The sequence below is a fragment of the Colletotrichum truncatum genome (assembly GCF_014235925.2).
Source record: "Colletotrichum truncatum strain CMES1059 chromosome Unknown Contig_0002, whole genome shotgun sequence".
NCBI lineage: Eukaryota > Fungi > Ascomycota > Sordariomycetes > Glomerellales > Glomerellaceae > Colletotrichum > Colletotrichum truncatum.
This window is the reverse complement of record NW_027222399.1, coordinates 1,103,167-1,116,926: the sequence shown is the minus strand read 5'-3', so window position 1 is coordinate 1,116,926 and position 13,760 is coordinate 1,103,167. Positions and strand designations below refer to the sequence as shown.

Here is a 13,760-nt window from a genome sequence, read left to right as displayed (position 1 = left end):
ATTGACGGAGAAACCTAAATTTAGAATAATTCGGAAAGATATATAATTATATTAGAATAAGTCTAGCTATTCTAGAACTTTTTAGTAATAATAGATTAAAAAGGGGTAAGGTCGATACGTAGCCGGCTAGCTATAGTAAGGTGCTATAATAGTCTATACGGAGATTTACGAGGGAGAACGGGAAAATATAAATATTAGTAAAGAAATACGAATTAAGTATCTTAAAAAAAACCTAAAAACGCAAGGGTACGGATAGTCTTACGCTTTTATATAGGGGTATTAAACCTTATATAGAAGTACCCGACTTATAAACTAAAGTTACTAACCGTAAACGCTTATATCTATCCTCCTATTCTTATAAGTATACCTATCGTTTCTATATGCTAGATTCCCGATTCTATACGCCTTGGTAGGCATCTATAGCATTATGTAAATATATATTTACGTTATTTCTAGTTGTTATACGGTCGTATAGGATTTTGTAAGGTCTTGCTTAGTCGTAATAAAGCTTAATCTTAATATTTTCGTTCTTATCTATATATAACTATAGTTAGTAAAGATATATAGACGATACTAAATATATATAATAACATACTATACTTAACATTAGCAAGCTTGTCTACGATAGAAACTAACGTATTTCTAATAAGTCGTATATGCTTAGGCTTAACGCTATAGACCGCTGTTACGGCCAGCTAACTGACAGTGGGTTTGTGTTAACAGTAAGCCAGGGATTGACAACAGTAACAGTCGTTCTGGGGTCTGGTCGATTGAATCGTAGATCTTCAAAGGTCTTGGTGATCAGTCAAGGCCTCAACAAGAGTCGTAGAGTAGTCGTCACTTAGGTATAGCTGAAAGTACCGGTTAGGGTAATCACAAAGTTGATTGCTGAAGAGCTATGGAAGTCTGTCCTCGAGCCCGGCTCGAGTCCATCCTATATACAAGTCCTGAACGGTCCTCCTTATCTTGGCTATGTTGGATATTTGACATATCCAACATATCCGGGGATCGGTTGGATATTTGACATATCCAACATATCCGGGGATCGGTTGGATATCTGACATATCCAACATATCCAGCCCGGGTTGTCCCTACCCCGCGTTATCCCCGAGGCCACGTGACTTGTCCATAGTTCTTCCGTTCCGAGGATCCCTGGTTACACCTGTCGGCTGGGTTACATATGCCCTGCGTTAGCCGCCGGGATCCAGGCGGGGTCGTGTTGGCGACCATGTCCAACGGGTCGTAACAACCGCGTTGAGAAAGTTATACTCCGTATAAGAGACGTATAACTTCTTACTACTCGGGGCGGAAGTATAAATCTCTACGGCAGGTCGCTTCGAGGGGGATAAGGCTATATAAAATAGATTAGATTTATATTTAGTTATATATAGGTTAAGACGAAACTTACTAAAGCTATAGTTAGAAATGCTAGAATTATATATATAGTTAGTATAGCTAGCATAGCCGTCTAGAATAATATAAGTATTATATAGACTATTACCCTTAATATAGTTCTTATACTAGTCCTTACCTTCGCGCGTATTTCTATATATGTATATAAGGAAAGAGTTAGCATTCTGCGTATGCTTATACTTAAGCGCTTTTTTCTATCGTCTTCCGTTCTTAACTGTAAAGCGAATATCGATTAAGTTACAGGCTTATATAATATATAAGCAAAAGAGTAAGGTATATACGGGGGTATAAGGAGACTATACCTCTACTTCCTTATTATCTAGAATATTATTAATAAAAGTATTGCTAGCATAAGGAATACTATCTATAACAAGTTAGTATAATATTATAGGGGAATTATAAAAGTATATATATAGGTAAGGTAGTAGCCGGTTCCGAGAGCATAAGTATATATAGAAGGTAGCTCGGCAGGTAACTCCGTAGGAATCTTTATATCTCCGATCTTATCCGGCATAAGCTTAGTAGCTAGCTCTATATCCTAAGCCATAATATATAGTAATATAAAGTAATATCGAGTATCGTTCGGGATTGTAAGGATGTTATAGGATGTTATAAGATATTATAAATCTTTGCTAGAAAACTATATATAATATAACGGGGGCGACGCCTAGCGCCCGGGGATATATAAATCTATATAAAAGCTAATAGTTAGTAAATAATGATATAGAAATATATAAAAGCTTAAAAAATTAGAAAAAAAATCAAAAATAAAGAAGATAAAAGAAAATAGAAGTATAACAAAGGATAAAAACTAAATCTCTATAAAACAGTATAGAAAGCGTTATAAATTTCTATATAGTAGGGGTTATATACCTAAACTCTGCTTAGCGTAGGGAAAAGGAAGAAGTTCTAAGCCTTACTAAATTCCTATTTATTTATCGATTTGCGCGCATAGACTATGCACCTAATCAACCGGAACCGGAAGATCTAACCTCCGACGGATTATTATAGAGCCTCGTAGGGGGCTGTAGTTCTATATAGTAAACCCTTATTTCCTAAAAGGGCAAATACCTACCTAGAAATATATAAAAACAAAAATCGTTTTACGCGAGATTACATATGTTTACGCTTATAGGGTGTTCCTATCACTACCTTGAATTTTGACCCAGTGCGCCCTGCGGACTGCCGTACCCACGTCATATTCCTGACTTTCTGACTATTGGTTTACGTGGGGCTTGAGGTCTTCTCAGGAAAACAATTCTTATTCACAGGTGCAACCTGATAGCCTTCTCTAGAATAATCCTTAGGTTTCACGTCATCAAGCCAGTTATTGGGTAATAAGTTACTGCCGTCCTGGCTTGCCATCCCAACCGTTGTGACCCATAGACTGACTGATGAGGACCACGCAAAGGATGCGGCTCCATTTTCCAGGTGTTTAATGTCATGACTCATTACATCTAAGCCAAGTGTTAGGGGGTAATATCTAGCAACGTCTTATTCACTTAACCTTTCTACACATGGCTGTATAAAACAATTTGTAATGATGCCTGCCTTCATGGAACTATTTGGGTTTACACAAGGGGAGTCTCGGACTTGAAGTATTCTAGATCAAAATGTAGCCACCGCCATCTCTAAAGGACGTTCCATATCTGATTTATTCGTGCTAGCAGAAGCCTATAACCCCCATCTTGGACAGAGAACTACGGTCACTTCATTAAGCCATCTGAGATATAAGCTGTTCGTCTAGGTTGCCTAGTTTTATGCGGTGCTCAACAATATTGTAAATATGTATGATATCTTATGAAATTGCGACCTTGCTAACTATAGTAATCTGAACATGGTTGGCTAGCAAGTTCGACATGGATTCATAGCTCAGAAGCGAATTCCATTTAGTACACTACTCATGCTTTCTCAAGAACCATAGCTCCAGGGAAATGAGGATTGAACCACAGCTTGATCATTGACTAGCTCTGTCGAGTTGATGAGAGCTGAATGAACCACATGCCAACTCCATTACACTGGTCTAACCGTTGTCTACACCAGTTCGTTGAATCCATTGAACAATATGTTTCCTTTGAACTTCATTGATTGTTTTAATAGGGCATTGGCTTCTTCCAGTCGCTATTCCTGTGCGATTGCCAGAGGTGGGTGTGGCACAGGGTGAAGAGGTCAGAAAGTAGGGGTGGTGATGGTGACTGCATTCATCTCTTGGCCTCTCAATCCCTCATGGGATCGAGAGCCCTCCTTATAGCTCTGGTTGGGCCACTAGTAGGCTAGTTGTTCCCTCCCTTGTCCCGTTCCCTACATCTATTGTACCGCTGACCTCCGATCCCTGACTGCGACCCCCGACCACCGGCTTCCCCGATTCCACACGTGACAGAGATGTTTTCTAGCTAGGCTTGGTTGCTAGAAACAACAAGCCCGCTTACTTATTAGGTTTCTTAAGCTATTTGACCTTGTTTTAGTCATAGAACTATCCACTATACAAGAAGTATTTCGTGTTACTGAATAAAGCAGGTGGAAAGACTTGAAGATTATGCTCAAGTGACCAAAGCCGAGAGCATTCGCCCCTAAAGTGCCACAGGCGTGCAGTTGAAAGTCTCGAAAAGGGAAAAAGCAACACTCTTTCAATCTTCAAAATTCTCCTGAATGACTTTTCAACTACGTGCCATAACAAATACTGACGGTAACAAGCACTTTTCACCGTAATTGCCAAGCTTAAAGACTTTAATACGCGAAACAATGCCAGAAGATTTTGTTCAACCGGGCAAATCAACCAATGGTGTAGTTGTTTTGATGTAGTTGTTTCTGGGTTCAAGAAGAACAGCACTGATCTCTGAGACGTTACACTGAGAAATGAATTGCACTGCAAATGAAAAGTCACTTTCCATATTGACCATCTTTTGAGAGAAATGATCATTTTCTGTAGCCCGCTTGTGCGTGTTGATGTTATCTCCTTGGGCGAAGGATGGCAGGCCGTCTTGGATGTTCATTCTCAATATCTCTGGGAACCCGTCAGAACTTAGATACCCAGTCGGTCAATCCCGTCGAGTGCTGAATGACTACAGGTACATTGCTCTCAGTTTTCACATACATTCTACGGCTCGTAACAGAGATATATGACATTCTGGCACCAGGTACCTACCTCCTGGTTTTCCCCATCTCAGTAATGGCTATAATGTAGCTTAGGGAGTTGCCACTACTTCCGCAAAAGTCAGGACGTGTAGAGAAGAAAGCTCTGAGCTAACCCCTGACAGCCTATTCTTCCCTCGCGTCTTTGCACCTGTCGTCGTTTACAATAGAGATGGGATATCAGAACCACTAAACATGGTTCATCAACACGACCCTTGATCATGAGCTAGATCTCTCATTTAAACGGGGTTTTGCAGCCATCACATTCACGTTGGTGTCGCTAAACGTCTTCCATAAAGAACATGAAGGAATAAACTCATCACGAAGTAGGAGAGGCATTGATCGCAGTCAGACAACACAGTCTTTCAAGCACTCCATCGCGGAGCATCTCGGATTTTGGAATCATTCCCTTGATTGGAATTTGGATGACGCTCCCTTGTTGGCTTAGGCTACCCCTATGAAAAACCAGGCTGCAAAAGTAATCCAACAGCAAATGACATCCCAACCAACACTACTGACAGCAGGATGTTCATACAAGGTACGGATGACGATGTTCAGACTCTCGCTTTCATCAACGACTCCTTTAAAGGCAACTGCCAAAACCCAAACCATGGAGGCCACAGTCCAAAACCTCGCAGGTTCAGATAATACCTTAGAAGGCAGCAGCTTGTTCAAAATCAAAGGGAAGAAGGCCAATAAGTGAGGCCCAAGAAGCAAGAGCAAGAATCCAGGCTTTCCAATGGCGGAGGGGATCGAGGTGGCCCAAAGTAGTGTGACGACGAGAATGACGCTATGCGCAGACACTGACGAGGGCGTGACACCTTTGTCCTTTCGAACACTCTCTGCCTTAGCCTCCTTGGATACTTTCTCGCCGAGAACATCACTGCACAAGATGGCAAGAAACGATAGGTTTGTCGCAAAAGAAATAGCAACCACTTGCCCAAGTAGCACGAATATCCAAGCGTGAGGGATATGTCTCTTTCGGGCTACCACACATCAGCTCACGTCAGCACATTTCCATTCATTATCATCTTTCCGCTGCCATCTTGCCGCACAACGAGGATGTACAGAAAACATACCCTGTACAGCAAGCAACACGCTCCAATTGGCGCAAAATCCGAAGATTTGCAGCGACCACCAGGCCCTCGGGCCTGTCTCGAGAGTCGAGGCCCATGCCTGCTTGAAGAGCGAGGTGTCTCTCAACCACTCCCCCAACCTGAGACCTTCCGGATTCTCAGTTGTTGCCGCTACCACTGGGTGTGTAATGGCCCATTGATCGTACGACCACTCAAAGAAACGAAACATGTGATACCAGGTCGTGGCAAGACTCAGAGCGGCGAGCAGGCTAAAAACGGAAATGGCACGACGACGCGCGGAACTGCCGGCGGATCCATCTTGCGGCGGAGATGAAGCGTTGCGCTTCCGCTGGCTGCGGATTATGGCAAAGGATTTTGCAGTCAGGGCTGCGGCCAGCACCATGTAGCCTGTGAATATGGCCAACGGCCGGGCGTTAGAGACCTCCATCTCTGGTGTTTGTCGTCTTTGCGAAACAAACTCGATTGTGCTTTTTTTTTGGCTTTCACGTGTGGTCTCCGTTGGAGGAACACGTTCTCCAACGGGGAATTAAGCGACTGTGCAGAAGCCTGTGATTAAGTTGAACCAGGGATCAGGGTGTGGTGGGGCGATTGAAGAAAAGTTTTGAGAGCCAAGAATCATATTGGTTGAGTCGGCGCAACTTTCTATCCGATCTAAGGGGAACGATTTAAGTGACGGCCATGTCTGAATATCTCATGCCTAACGTTCAAAAGTAATCGAGTTCAACTCGGATTCAAGTATGTCGATAACAGACAGAATCCCCAGTCAGCACCGTATTACAAAATCCCTTTAAACATTCCCAGGCGCTAAGTTTCACTGACGCGACTCAGGTATCAGCGCATGTTTGGTACTCTCGGTTCCCGATCAGAGTGGATTTTGTTGGCCAGTAATACTAATCAACATGAACAGGGATGAGGCCGTGTGAGTGCGGCGCAAATGGAGTTGGACCGATCCGAGTGGCCTCGACCTCGGCACACGTATTTTCTCGCCAGGGGTAGTGCTGGCAAAGTATGCAGCCAGCAGCTTGACTTCCGGGGGAATGACCAGAGTATTGGAAGAAACGGTCATTGTGCATAAATGAAATTGCGCTTCCGGGGTCTGCTTGGTTGAGCAAATGGAATTGAGCGTGTCGATTTGAACCTTTGCAAATCAAGACCGCCGATACGCTGAGCTAGCTTCGCGATCTCACGAGGCAATAGAGTTTTACCCCCACCGTTTGCGCGATTTGGGTTGGGGGAACGACTCCACGAAACTAGGAGTTGGGAGGCCACCGAGATAGCATGCGCTGGAGATCACGAGATCTCCAGATTCGATCAATTACCACGGAATGAGTGGTGAGGCTCCTATTCGGGTGGCCGTGGTCGGAACCGGATTGGCAGGTCTCACCACGGCATATCTTCTGCAGAGTGACGAAAAGCAAAGATATACAGTCACGCTCTTTGAACAAGTATGTCCGCGCTGAATGGAATTATCGCTTGTTTTGTAAGCTCACATTTCCAGGCGGAAACTCTTTCATTCGACTCTGCATCGGTTGCGGTCCGAGATGAACGATCTGGCGTCGTCGAGCGGATTGACCTTCCAATGCGCGCTCTCGCAGGAGGATATTACACCAATGTGATGCGCATGTATGATCATCTGGGAATCTCCTATCACCCTATCCGTTTTCTGTTCTCATTTGCGAAAACGGTGCCACGACAGATTAGCACATCAACCAGCAAGCTCCATGGACATGGTGGCTCCGAGGGCGCGGGCGGAGTGCAAGGAGAGTATTTCGTTCACGCTTCAAATCTGCATCAAATTCCTCCCTGGCCAGGAAGCCGCGGGGTTATGGCGCATTTCGTTGAGATTGTGTACCTGATCGTGTGCCAGTTTTGGTTCACGCTCGCTTGCTTTTTGGTACAGCCCTTTACTGAGCCTGATGGAGGGGAGACACTTGAAGCATATCTGGAAAGAATTTGGCTGCCGCGGCGATATGCAGCTCATTACCTGTTGCCGCTCATCAGCAGTGTGTCTACATGCTCCCATGCCGAGCTTTTGAGATTTCCAGCAAGCGACGTGGTCAACTATAAGAAGCTCACACACCGTCAGCAACATTACACTGTCTGTGGAGGTGTCCATCAGGTGGAATCGACGCTGGCAAGCGAGATGCAAGACGTTCGACTGGGAGCTCGTGTTGTGGGGATAACGCCAGTAGCAAATGGAAGAGTTAAGATCAGTTGGCAATCGACAAGAAACGGAGTAGCATCTCAGATGCTGGAGGACGAATTCGACCGGGTAATTCTCGCCGTATCACCGGATGTTGCCGGGAAGGTATTCGAACCGCTGCGCAAGACGCTGGAGAAGATCCCAACGACACGCGTGGAAAGTTCAATACTCCGCCCGGCTACTGCGACTGCGGCTGATAGGTTTTCCGTTATGGAGGATGAGAGTAGCCACCCAAAGGCCTGCGCGCATCATCAGGGGAGCAAAATGCCCTCTCAGGTGATTTGCCTGAGAACTGACTTTGGCAAGGAAACTCGGACAGAGGCGCTGCATACAATGCCTGGGGGAACAGTAGTGAGCACTTGTACATTGAATCCTGCAGAAGAGATGAAAAGGCAGCTGCGAACAGCTAGGTTCACCCGAACCCTAAGAACAACCGAGAGCAGGGCGGTAGTCCAGAGGATTATGGGAGACGAAACGAAGTCGAAGAAGAGGGCGGATGTGAGTGATGGACCGGCAGAGTGGGTTAACGGTGAAGACAATGTCTGGTTAACAGGAGCATGGTGCTGGGACGGAATGGTTCTACTCGAGGGGTGTCTTGTGTCCGCGATGAGGATAGCTGATGACTTTGGGGTGAAAGTGCCGTGGTAGACCGATGTGGTGGGAAGATGATAGTGTTGAGAAATCCGCAAGTCAAGATTAGCGATAGATGAAGGAATGAAGTTAAATCAGACGCTGGCCATTTGCCGGAAATCCGAACCCCTCCGGTAAAGGCGGCACTTTGTGCTGAAGGCAGCAATATCGGAGCTCCGAGTCCCGTCAGAGGGCCATTGGTCACTTGGACGATGACTAAGCATGACTACACGTGACAACTCCATCTGTGAATTCTAAGTGAGCGTGAGTGAGTGGCCCAGTGAAATTTAAGACTTGCTCATTGATCTCTCTCTTACCGGTGAACTCATATCACTACATCACTCAATTATTTAGTGGCCATGTCTTTTTAAAAATGACGACAATCTTTATGTCCGACCCAGGCTTTTGGCAAGGTGCTATTTTAGGCCTTGTTAGTGGGCTTGTTCTTTCCGGGCTTACTGCGATAATCATCACTGCCAATCTTGTCCAGCGAAATGACATTTACGATGTTGACCACTGGAAGCTCAATGTGAAGGTTCCATTTACCACAATGTGGATGAACATGGGTTATTGGTACGTTTTTTATATTGAGATCTTATAATAATAGCGATAACGTTTCCACCTGTTATTACTTACATCAACTCATGCATCTCCAACAGGATAACTACCGATGGGCAGCCGATCAAAGACTTCCAGCAAGCTTGCCGCACTCTTCTTCACGAAGTACTTGCTGATTCTGGTATATTGGAAAGAGACGTCAAACCAAAACTTTCCATTCTTGACCTCGGTATTGGCTGCGGTGACCAGTCCCTCGAGCTTGCTCGTCTTGCAAACCAGAGCGGTTATCATGGTTATGACTACGTAGGCCTTACTCTGAACGAAAGTCAGTTTCGCCTGGCTTCCAAAAGGCTGTCTGTGGCGCTTCAGGATTCGGACTCTGCAGTCGGCTCCGTCAAAGTCTTTCAAGCTGATGCTGCGAGACCTGGTACTTGGGCTCCACCTATAAACGAGGCCGTTCAGTCTCTGAAAGGAAGCCGTAGTACTGATAGTGAGAGATGGGTGCTTGGGCTCGACAGCTTGTATCATTTTTCTCCATCCAGGAGCCCAATCTTCAAGTATGCGGCAAAAGATTTAGACGCTTCGTTCATGGCGTTTGACTTGATGTTGAACGAAAACGCATCTTTCAAAAATAGGCTCTTTGTCAAAATCATTAGTCTGGCCATGAAATGTCCTAGGGACACTTTTGTTACAAAGGAACAATACCAAAGCCAACTCAAGGAGGCAGGATACGATGAGAAGCATGTCCAAATTCGAGATATCACGGATCATGTTTTTAGTGGCTTGGTCAACTACATAAGTCAACAAGACCATGAGCTGCGACCATACGGCATCTCAGTTGGAAAGTTCAAGGTTGCCGGCAAGATGTTTCGATGGTTCGCCAAGTCGAAGGTGCTAAAGGCCGTGATTATAGTGGCACGAAAGAAACCCAAGATGACATAGATCTTGAAGTTGATTAGTTTTCATTGGCGATGCAAGCATGCTCTACAGTTCAATAATATCATGTTCTCAAGTTGCTATTGAATATAAACAACATATCAATGAGTTAATTAACGGGATAACAGACATCCATATGAAAACGAGGTTGTATCAATAAATTGCCGACCAAAACCAGATTATCGAAAAAGCATGCGCAAAAACCAGAAACAGAGCCAAACAAAACTGTGCCAAACTATACACCGAACCATCTTGAAGAACAAGCAATGCAATAGATGCCACGCCTAGCCTCCGGGCACGCCCTGTCGGATATTATCGTACTTGCTGTTGGGATAGCTCAACAAATTCTCGCTCTTATCCTGCCCGCTGGCACCACCAAGAGAGTCGAAGCTCGTCTTGAGAAGACTTCCGCCGTCTTTCCTGTCTCCACTGGCCTCCCAGAACATTGAGCCTCCGAGCCCTTTACTCTGCAGATACGACACCTTGGCCCGCACTACGGCTGGCGTATCATAAGAAATGAGCTCCCGGCTACCGGCATCGTAGCTGTAAGATGCTACTGCGGTAGAATCAAAAAGCTCCGTTGCTCCGGGGCGTGGTAAAACTTTGTAATCCCAAACGCCGTTCTCCCATGATCCGCTGCCGACACCCGAAAACGGCTGTCCGATTCCGTTAGTCTGCTGGAAGGAGCGACCGTAGATTGGCATGCCGAGGACAATCTTCGAAGCTGGAACACCTGCACGAAGGTAGTCTGTCACTGCTGCATCGGCTGAGAACGGGGTTGCGGATGGGTTTCCTGGGTTTGGGTACAGGTTGGCCTGATGTCCGCTGTTGGCGTCCCAAGAGCCAGCAAAGTCATACGCCATTAGGTTGAAAGCATCGATCACGTCCGAGATACCCTTGAGATTCAGGACGTTGTAGTGGCTCGGTCCCGCAGGCGAAGCAATGGTCAAGAGGAAGTGGTATCCAGGCGCATACTGCGCGGCATACGCGTCCAGCTCAGCTCGGACTGCTTGGAGAAGCAAGATGAAGTTGCTTGACTCGGTAGCGTTTGCGGGGTACTCCCAATCCACGTCAATACCATCAAATCCCCAGTCTTGATTAGATATTGTTAGTTATCTGCCTGAGATCTAAGAAGCCTGGTCCGCTCTTACCTTTCATGAGGGTCACCGAGGATTTCGCGAATAGCGATCTGCCTTCAGGAGTGCTAGCCGCAGCTGGAAAGTTGGTCGACCAAGTCCAACCGCCGATGCTAAGCATGACTTTCATACGGCGATTTGCTTTCTTCAGCAGGTAGAGCTGTTTGACGCAACCGTATGCATTGTTGCCGACGTCATTCCAAGCTGGAAATGGTGAGAACCTAAAAATCAAGGTCATGCGCGAAGTTCCAAGCTTACAATCAGTGGGGTAATGTTTCTCCAAATCGGAGTATGTATCAGCGGAGTACCTATTCACAGTTAACATTGAATCCTCGGACTCATTTCGTTTCACTCGTGGCGCCATGGAACACATACACTTCTCCCGAGGGCCTCAGATTCATGAAAGCGTAAAGGACGTTGGTGATCTGGGAAGCTGGCAGATCCTGAGGCTGGTAATTTCGGCCATAGATGGCCCTGGTATCGAGTTAGCTATGTTGCTTCTGTTAGTTCTGTAAAATTAGCCCAGGACTTACCAGTTGGTGAAATACACCGCGTTTGTGTAGCCGTCAAGGCCATTCGAGCTAAGCTCCATTGCTGACACCTCAGAAGAAGTAGTCTTTGTAGACATGATGTTCCGATTAAGATGAGGTTTAAGGGGGGAAAACAGTGAACGATCAACGGCCAAGAGAGGGGTTTTAATAAGTCTTGCTCGAAGGCGAAAGAAGTGCTTGCAGATCAAGTAAGCATCATTGAGATTATGATGGTCAACTGATCCTATTATATACTAGTCAATCCGGCAAAGTCAAATAGAACGCTATCAAGAGGAGGAAATACTGTGATGAAATGTCAGCCTTGCCGCGCGCTATCATCTGAACATGCAAGCTAGAACTTGGTGCATTCGAAACGTTACCTAACCTCACCAAATGAAACCTTCTGATTCAGAAATCTCATGATATATTGTACTGATAAATCTGATGCATTCAAACCAGTGCTTAGAGACACCGGATCAATGTTGCCGTCACATCACGCTTGGACAGTTAGGCCCTTGGAAAGTGACCCGTGGAGCGTGTGCTCTAGCTTACCACCAACCCACCAACGGCCAAGTTATCTCCGACTTGAATATTTTCTTGGCAAACTGTACTCGGGTTCAAATTTTGTGGTGTGTACTGCTGTCCAAACACCAACGGTGAAGATGTGGTGATGGTGCCCGGTGAATGGTGAAAACAAGGTGAGGGGTCGGAGCTAATGCAGGTGTAGTCAAATTTCCATCTGCTAGCAGCTGGAGGAGAACAGCTAGATTGGTCAAGTTTCTGCATTCTTCAGGAGCTATTCTCGATGGCCATGTGCCCAAAATCTGCCGAGTTGAGGGCGAATGACCGAGTCGGGGCCGAGTGTGACCCTCCATCATGTCCACTCATCGCTGAATTTGGACAGTACTAACCAAGGCACATGCTTACATTTTGACGAATCCTATCAAAGCTTCAATCTGGCTCGTAGCGGCAGTTTTTTCTATGAGACATCTGTGTCGGTTTTTGTTTGCGAAGAAAATCAGGAATTGACGAGATAACCCAATTGGAAGCAACAACATCCTCAGAGATCGTAAGCCGCCATCCACATCGCGGTAGGGCCGATATGTCTCCCCTGGTCCCAACTTATCTCAGAACTTGCACTTCTTGTCACAACCATCATTCTTTTGGGGCAGCTGGGATTCCATGAGACGGCAAAAGCCTGTCACCCGCACCACCACTTCATTTCGGAATGGTTGCTCAAGGCGAACTCCAACCGGGTGGGCCGCTGCCATCTGATATCTTGCATGTCATAAAGTCGTATTCCCGTCTGAAATTGGATACGTGAGGTCCTATGGCCGGTTCATGAGGCTTTGGTCATCGGCGGCGGCTTGCAACGTTATATCCTCTGAGGTATATGTAAGTAAACGAGATTCATCCTTAAGGTGGACGTTTAGAACCTAGAAGGAAAGGGAAAGTACATTCTAAATACGTGTAATCTAGAACTATATCAAGTTCTCATCTAGCGCCCCCTTTGTAAGGGACCTTACCTAGTATTGACACTAATGTTCTGCTTATGTGATATAACTTCTCGGCCATCCATTTCCGCACTCCGACCGTTGCCTAAGTCAGTAAAGAAGTCAACGCGACACTAAGCACCTGTATAATGCTGACACCTCATGAGTTCTGCGTTCCTCGGGGTCTAGAGGTCTTTATGGTGGTAAGCCCCTGGTACCAAACATTCGACTCTATATTGCTTCGTATTAAGGGCAAACGATACGTGCGATAATAACTTGGGAGCTTGTTGAGAAACATTATTGGCGACAATGTCCATCGGGGATAAGCCCTATGCTTATGGCGATTTGACTATTTTCGGCGATAAGTGTTTCTTTAATAGATAGTCACGTACCGTGGTTATTGAAGCATTTAATGCGAGACCGAGTCCCTTACTGAATCGGCCCGATATTTGACTGCTTGAGGAAACTTGGCATTCAATCAATAATCATTACAGTTGAATGTTCGCCCGGACATTAGGAGCTACGGATTTAGAACGAAAGGTCTTGACTCGCCGATTTTCCACCTTGACTATGGCTTCTTACCTTATCTAATGGTTATTCCATGATGGCGAAGCGTATAATAATTGGGATAG

General features: G+C 45.6%; 4 protein-coding genes across 4 annotated transcripts; 2 read left to right on the top strand and 2 right to left on the bottom strand.

Annotated features, from left to right (window-relative positions):
* Window positions 1-4,989: 4,989 nt before the first annotated feature.
* On the bottom strand, window positions 4,990-6,069 carry CTRU02_203270 (uncharacterized protein; the record flags this gene model as incomplete). Its single annotated transcript, XM_036727353.1, has 2 exons — window positions 4,990-5,531; window positions 5,625-6,069. 2 exons carry the CDS (start codon window positions 6,067-6,069, stop codon window positions 4,990-4,992), a joined length of 987 nt encoding a protein of 328 aa, XP_036581147.1.
* Window positions 6,070-6,967: 898 nt separating this feature from the next.
* CTRU02_203269 (uncharacterized protein) lies at window positions 6,968-8,493 on the top strand (the record flags this gene model as incomplete). Its single annotated transcript, XM_036727352.2, has 2 exons — window positions 6,968-7,087; window positions 7,141-8,493. The coding sequence occupies 2 exons, from the start codon at window positions 6,968-6,970 to the stop codon at window positions 8,491-8,493; spliced, it is 1,473 nt and encodes a 490-aa protein (XP_036581146.2).
* Window positions 8,494-8,848: 355 nt separating this feature from the next.
* CTRU02_203268 (uncharacterized protein) lies at window positions 8,849-9,975 on the top strand (the record flags this gene model as incomplete). Its single annotated transcript, XM_070204170.1, has 2 exons — window positions 8,849-9,048; window positions 9,135-9,975. The coding sequence occupies 2 exons, from the start codon at window positions 8,849-8,851 to the stop codon at window positions 9,973-9,975; spliced, it is 1,041 nt and encodes a 346-aa protein (XP_070061933.1).
* A 278-nt stretch (window positions 9,976-10,253) lies between these two features.
* CTRU02_203267 (glycosyl hydrolase family 18 protein) lies at window positions 10,254-11,733 on the bottom strand (the record flags this gene model as incomplete). The annotated part of the gene is made up of 5 exons (XM_070204169.1): window positions 10,254-11,062; window positions 11,121-11,309; window positions 11,364-11,413; window positions 11,481-11,579; window positions 11,639-11,733. The coding sequence occupies 5 exons, from the start codon at window positions 11,731-11,733 to the stop codon at window positions 10,254-10,256; spliced, it is 1,242 nt and encodes a 413-aa protein (XP_070061932.1).
* Window positions 11,734-13,760: the final 2,027 nt, after the last annotated feature.